The sequence below is a fragment of the Vigna radiata genome, chromosome 10 (genome assembly GCF_000741045.1).
Source record: "Vigna radiata var. radiata cultivar VC1973A chromosome 10, Vradiata_ver6, whole genome shotgun sequence".
Lineage (NCBI taxonomy): Eukaryota > Viridiplantae > Streptophyta > Magnoliopsida > Fabales > Fabaceae > Vigna > Vigna radiata.
The window spans coordinates 14,550,961-14,558,138 of record NC_028360.1 but is presented as its reverse complement, the minus strand read 5'-3'; the positions used below and the strand labels follow the sequence as shown (position 1 = coordinate 14,558,138).

The following is a 7,178-nucleotide window of genomic DNA, read 5'->3' as shown; positions in this document are numbered from 1 at the left end:
TATCATGCACGAGATGTCTATACTTTGGCCTGAAGGGAGGTAATTATTTCATACATAAATAATAAAATTTCTAAAAAAAATAAATTGGAATTTTATTGTCACTCAAATTTAAGTGATAGTTTTAGTAGAATGATTTGATTTTGACAAAGACCATAATCGGAGTGATAAACTTAAAAAAAAAAAAAAAAACCTAGAAAAAAAAAATCAAGTTAATTAAAAGAAAACAGAAAAAAAAGGAAGGACCAACAAGTCTCACCGATGATCTTACATCAATTATGAAAATAAATATTTTAATTTCTGTCTTTCAACGAATACGTTGAATGTTCTGATGCCATTTTTTTACACAAATAAATAAATATTTTTTAAACTTTCAATTATATGTAAATTTAATCTTTATTTTATAAGTCTTTTAATATTATATATATATATATATATATATATATATATATTAATAAATTAGAGAATAAATGTCAATATTTAAAAACAAACTAAAGATAAATTTATTGATATAAGAAAATAGACTTTATCCACATCAAATAAAAAAAGTTAAATTAATTTTTTTTAATTATTATATATCGCATTGAATGAAATCCAACATACATACAATACAACATTAAAGATTTGAGAGTCCAGCTTCCTCACCGAACAGATACTTCGGTATTAGGATTGCCAAGAGGTTGTTCATTGTCAACGCACACACGCTCAAAAAAATTTACACATCTTTTACCGAAAATAAGGTTCCACATACAATCACATTCGAACCTCAAATCGCCATATGTCAAAAATAAAACATTACTCAGCCGTCGTGTGTTGAATGTGTTTCCAAAAGTTAAAACGAAAGACTGTAAAGATAACCGAGATATGAAAGGAGAAAAGGAGAGAACAAGTGAGGTGATAAAAAAACAGCAACAAAAATAATTTTAAAAAAAAAAAGGAAGAGGAATGTAAATATAATTGTGAATGAATCCAACACCCTAGGAGCAACATTCAAAAAGAATCATTCCATTTTAACATCATCTGGGGATACTTGTTACAGATTGTTACAAGGCGTATAAAAATTATGCCAAATCCTTGTCAGTATTAAGATTGCATGTGAAGCTCTTATTTGAAGTTTCTGTTTTTGATGTTGGCTTTTCAGAAGAAGATCAACAGGTTTGTAAGGATACTTTGAGCCAGAGACAATTCTAACTGTTTGAAGGGACCTCCTCAACACATTTTTTTTTACTTGCCATTAGACCATCGTTTTGTTCGTCTTCTTCCTCTAGCGTATTTTCTGCATTTCCTTCTGAATCGGATTGACATCTTTTCCGTTGAGGGATAACGGCAAAAAAAGATGTTTTCCAGTCCCTCGTCTCCAAGAACTTGAGTAATATTTCTACCACTTGATTCACAGTAAGAACCTGAAGGCTCGTCCGAGAAAAAAGATGAATTGTCATACAAAAGGAAATTTGCATATTCTAAGTAGAAGACTACAGTGTTGTCACTTGTCTGATATTATAAGACTATGCCGAGTAAAAAGATCCCACCCAAACATCTGGATCAACTCAACAGAAGGAAAGTAAAGAAAAACAGAGTGCAATGCCATAAGATGTCTATTGATTCTAATCATAGAAATTCCCCTTCTATGCTATATATAATGCCTCAAATTACTACACAAAACCTCAACCTATTAACAAATGTACTCCACCCTGTTAAATGACTTGGATATTAATCTCATCCCCAAAGACTAATTTGTAGAGATTTACAGAACAAAGCTTTCAGGAACTAAAGCAACAGAAGTTATCATTATCAGAACGAAATGGTATAGTATTTACTATTGACCATGAGAGAAATAATACCTGAGAGCTAGACATCTTCATGAAATTTCCTATGGGGAGTTTAGCCGTTTGGATCCCTTGCTCTTGTGCTTTCTTCAACGTTATGCCCTTCCACCGGTTCCTATCCACCAACCCGCCAATAATATAAAACTTCTTCAAATCAAGTTCTTCAAGAACAATCTCTGAATCCGCAGTGAGATAAACCAAATCCTCCTTTCGATCACACAAGGCTTCAATGTAAGACCTATTCTCCTTCTCAATTATCCATTTATCAAACCCCGGAATCCGCTTCAATGCACTATCCATTTCCCCGTCGCAGCCAGTGAGCCAAAGATGCGCAGGAGAAGCGCACCTTCCATTCACAGCATAACAATACATAACCTGCCAATTCAATAACAGCACCATTAACAGATCCATTATTCGTTAAGAATCATAAGGACTTCTAAGAGAAAAAATTTTCAATAAAAATTAAATTAACTTCTTCACAAATTAAAATTAGTTTACGCAAAAGTTTAAAAAAAAAAATTGAAGATATATGAGAGAGTTTATCCAAATTAATACCATGTCTACAAACTAATTTTAATTTGAGGATGCCAATTTCATTTTATTCATCTTATTTTGTTTTCTCCTAGTTCTTTTGAAAAAACCCATCCAAAGACGCCTTAGTCAAAACTACAAAGTTCAACTTGAGATTCTGTTTACGCAAAACTCTCCGAAGGAAAACTTGCCTAAACTATTCAGTAGAAGCTCTATTTTGTTAGCTTATTATGGATTTATGCAAACCTTATTTTCAATTTCTTCCTGTTACAGAGAAGCTTATTCAAACAGTATCTAGATTGCAGTTGCGACTACCTATCATTGTTATTGCGAGAAATGACGAATAAATGCACCCCTATTGCAGCCGCAGAGAGTCTAAAAACCTTCACAATGTGATTGCAAATTGTTTATTCAAACCTTCTCAAGGTGAAATCCAGTATTTTGAGTTGAGAAACGAACCTGCTGAACGAGGCTGTGGATTTCGTTAGGGTTCATGAGGTGAGAAAACTGGAGATCGACGATGACGTTTTGACCTTGTTCTCTCGCTACAGTTAGTCTCTCTCTCTTGTTCTCTTTCTCCAGTGACCTCTTCTCCATTCTCTCCTTGCGGAGGGTTCTTCGAGACTCCAATAGCTTCGCTCTCTCCTCTTGAGAGACGCCGGCGAGGCTGTCTTCCCACTCCTTGCGCTTTCTCTCTACATCTCTTCGCTTCTGCTCCTTCGCCGCGGCTTTCTTCTCCGCCTTTTTCGCCTCGAACCTTTGCTGCTTTGCCAGCTTCTTCTGTGCGTTCTTCGAGAGCACCGGAGGATCCGCGTCGGTTTTTTCGGCGGCGTTTTGGTCAGTGTGGGGCCTTTCCAACTCGGTTGTCTGCGGTGGAGCGCCGGCGTCTCCGCCGCCGGGTGATTCCGGCATTGTTTGGATTAGGGATTTGTTGGAGACGCTCTCCGCGGAACTGCTTCCTTTAATTTGGTCAGTTTTATTTGCTCGTAGTTTTACTTCTTTCGAAAATAATTAACTGTCTTTGAGTTAATACACATACACTTGCTTTGTAAAGGATGAGTTGAAAGTTTTAATTTATTTACCAATTTATAAATATAGTTAAATAATTAATATCTTTAATTAAAATATTATTTTATATATTAAATTACTTTATTATACTTAATTTTAAAACTTTGATTTTTAGGTATTAATGTTTAAATTATAATATATATTTGTATAAAATAACAAAATATAAAAAACTAACATTGTAAATTATTTTTATTTAAAATTTAAAAGGATCGACATATTAAACTTGATTTGGCAAAGCAAGCTCATGAGTGGAAAATAATTGATCTATTGTATTATCTACCAAACAAAGTTTCGTTTGTCACTCCTAATATATTTAAAAGAGGTAATATTTTTTTAACATTTAATTAAATAATAAATTGCTATTTTTTATTTTAACATTTATTAAGTTTATTAAAAGTGACTTTATATTATCTTTCTATCATAAATGTTGTAAAATCCCAATTTAGTAAATTTACACTACAAATTTAAACATTACATTGTATCCTCCATAAAATAAAAACAAAACTTATTTTTAAATTTAAAATATAATTATAATTAGTGTTATATCTGTCTGTTCACTCTAAATGATCCAATCCGACTTACTTTTTAGTGAGTAAAAAAATTTGAATTTGATATAGCTCGCTATGAGTTGGTGAATTAAACGAGTTGACCTCACTTAATTATTAGTTTTTTTTATTTCAAAAAAGAATAACAATATTTTTAATTCAAATTTAAATAAATTTCAGAGTAAAATGATATGTTAGACTCCAGAAACAATTCATAATGAAAAAAAATTCAATACAATCAAAAATCAATTTAAACTCCGAATACAATCTAAAAGCAAAATAAATAAGTATCTAACGTTGATCCTTCTATGTCACTTATTCATCTATAATATTAGACTATGGATAAATCTATAATATTTTGCATTCTTGAAGTATTTTCTTCTTTGTTTATGTCTACAATACAGTAAAAAAATGTTAACTAATAATATTGAAACATAAAGTAATAAATAATTAAATTAATTTCATAATACTTGAAACAATGTTACTTGTTAGTTCAAAACCATGTAACCAATTTTGAGTTAAAATGATTACCTTGACATTCTTTCGAAGAATGGAGGAATGATATTTGGTTAGCACACGAAAACCAAAACTAAAGACAGACTCACTAGCAATTGTAGTGATTGGAATGCTAAGAACGTCATAAGTCATTTTATACAAGTTTAAATAATGATCTGGATGATCTCTCCAATAACTCAATACATGCAACTTATAAAAAAACTTTGGACAAAGATTTCCTTCATCTAAATAAAGATCCAATTCAGACATTCTATTGTTATCAACATGTTGACTCAAATAATCAACATATTTCTAAGACATCATGAAACAAATTTAATGTGTCATTCATCATAAGTAATAAATAAAATATACTTAATAAAATAAAGTAAATCGAGAATTAAAAACTTACATCAAATGCATTCACCGTTGGTTCACCATTAGTAAAAAAAGGTTGTTGTGTTGTAGAGAAAACTTGAGAACTTAAAATATTTTACTCATTTGAATGCAATTTGACATATTTTTAAAACAACTTATACATTTTATCATTTAAAAGCATTAATCTTATTTTCACAGGTAAAAGGATTAATTTTTCTATATCAAAATCAAATTGTTTCAAACTTCATTTGTGGATCAAAAATAGTCCTAATAGCAAGAATGTCATAATATTGATCCCAATATTTATTAAACTTGCTCATCATACTCAACTACATACCTTTAATCGTTAAATCGTCACTTTTTACATTTTCTTACCACAAACATTTAATTTTCTAAACTTGCATGAAGTCACGATAAGAAGGTGGATAAGAAGAACCTGAAATAAGATTAATCATTACATAAAATGATTTTAAGAACTCATATTTTTTCCAGCCTTTCTACTCATCATTTGATGGACAATGGACATAATTTTTATCATGGATAGTCAAACTTTCAAAGGCACGTTAATTATCTAATTGAACTCTCAAACATAAAATAGATAAAATTCCATTTAGTAGGAACATTCATTTTCAAACCTACTTTGGTATCGATACCCTCACTTGTATTAAGGTTATTAAAACCCCACACTTTGATATTTTACATACTGAGAGAGAAAATTACAAAACAAACCCTATAAACCCATACTAAATGTTATATAGGATAGGCCAAAGAAATTAGTCTGCATCCTTGTGCTTAAAAGGTGAATAGGTGACCATTTCTAGTTTTGTTTTTTTCTTCTCCATCTTTTTCCTTTCTTCCTCTCTTATCCACCATTTTCCTTTTCTCATTCTCTTCTCCACCATCCTTCCACTACCATTTTCTCCTTTCTCATCTTTCTCCATTTCTTAAGGTTTATTCTAACCTTTTTTATATATTTTCAATAACAAATTACTTGACTCGAATGAGTGTTAGGACTTTCTCCTATGGGTGACTATTGACCATCGCTCGAAGGAACTAGTACTTCAGACTAGACTAAGAATCACTTAAAACCCTCACCACTCTTATTCATTTTATCAAGCCTAGCCTCAGAATCATTACATTTTTGTTCATGTGTGTGTTTGTGAGTTTAGGAGTTTCCATTTTGTGATTTTTTAATGTTAGATGGTAATCTTAATTGCATTTTTAAAGTTAGATTAATACTAATAATAAGTCAATAGCTAAGAATAAAAAAATGGATAGAATAAAAAAAATGATAAAATTAAACAGAAAAATGGACAGTAAATATAGTGTGCGGTAGAGAAGAGACGTGGTGGTGAAAGGTGGAGTAAAAAGAAAAGAAAAAACTAAAAAAAGTCAAGATAGTGATCAACTTTCAAATGGTGTTAACGCATTTTCTAAGAAAAAGAATCACATTGAATTTTTTTAAATAAAATAAAACTAAATGGAGGAAAAAAAATAGATATCACATTAAATATTAAGTTTCTACAAATAAAAACGACAATTGTCTAAAAATAGTTACAAAATAAAAAATAATGGTAATACTACTAATAGTTACTATTATAATATAGTAATATCAATAGTAATAATAATAATATACTATTTTATAGATTTATCTCTTTATAATTTTTTTAATAAATCAAATCAATACTTGTAAATTATTTGCATCTTGTTTCTAATTTAATTCAAATAAATATAGTTTTCAATTCTCTTTTCTTTTATGTTTTTTTCAAATCTCATCCCAATTCAGATACAAGCTTACCGATAACTTAATTCATTAAACAAAAAGTTTTATTATGAAGTTTGTATTAATAATATTGCATTAGTCCGCACCATAATATACTAAATCAGTTTATTTAAATCATTTACTCCAAATAATTTATTAAAAGAAGTTGTTTTTAACCTATCATTGACTTTTACTTTTTAAAAAACTTTAAATAAACATCTAAAAAGTGCAGTGTTTTTTTTGTTAAAGAAATTAAATGTTTTTTTAGGAAAACTCAAATAACCTCTTTAAATATTATAAATCAGTACATATGAGAGAAATTGGAGGAGATTTAGACATTAACATATTAAGAGAGTTATAAATTTGAAAAGTGGAATTCATAAATCAGAATTTTGTATAATTTATTTGTCAACATTTTTTCGTGTCATAAATAAAGTGGGAAGAAACTTACTTTTTGCTAAAAAATGTGTTTTTTCAGAAAAAAATTAAACACAATCCTAAGCCTAGATTTTACATATATAATCATTTAACAAAAATGCAATTTCTTAAAAAGATAACATGCTAAATTTTTACAGCACA

The 7,178-nt window shown here is 29.6% G+C and overlaps 1 protein-coding gene across 1 annotated transcript; it reads right to left on the bottom strand.

Moving 5' to 3' along the window:
* Window positions 1–918: 918 nt before the first annotated feature.
* LOC106775078 (tRNA methyltransferase 10 homolog A) lies at window positions 919–3,359 on the bottom strand. Its single transcript, XM_014662117.2, has 3 exons — window positions 2,814–3,359; window positions 1,839–2,198; window positions 919–1,400 (listed from the first exon to the last, which is right to left on the bottom strand). Exons 1-3 carry the CDS (start codon window positions 3,264–3,266, stop codon window positions 1,185–1,187), a joined length of 1,029 nt encoding a protein of 342 aa, XP_014517603.1. The 5' UTR covers window positions 3,267–3,359; the 3' UTR covers window positions 919–1,184.
* Between the last annotated feature and the right edge of the window lie 3,819 nt (window positions 3,360–7,178).

Excerpts from the sequence above, each read along its gene's own strand:
- LOC106775078 (XM_014662117.2), bottom strand. The coding sequence starts at position 3,266 with ATGCCGGAATCACCCGGCGGCGGAGACGCCGGCGCTCCACCGCAGACA. Across the intron at positions 2,199-2,813 it reads TCCACAGCCTCGTTCAGCAG|GTTATGTATTGTTATGCTGT; the intron begins GTTCGTTTCTCA and ends TTGAATTGGCAG. Across the intron at positions 1,401-1,838 it reads TGAAGATGTCTAGCTCTCAG|GTTCTTACTGTGAATCAAGT; the intron begins GTATTATTTCTC and ends ACGAGCCTTCAG.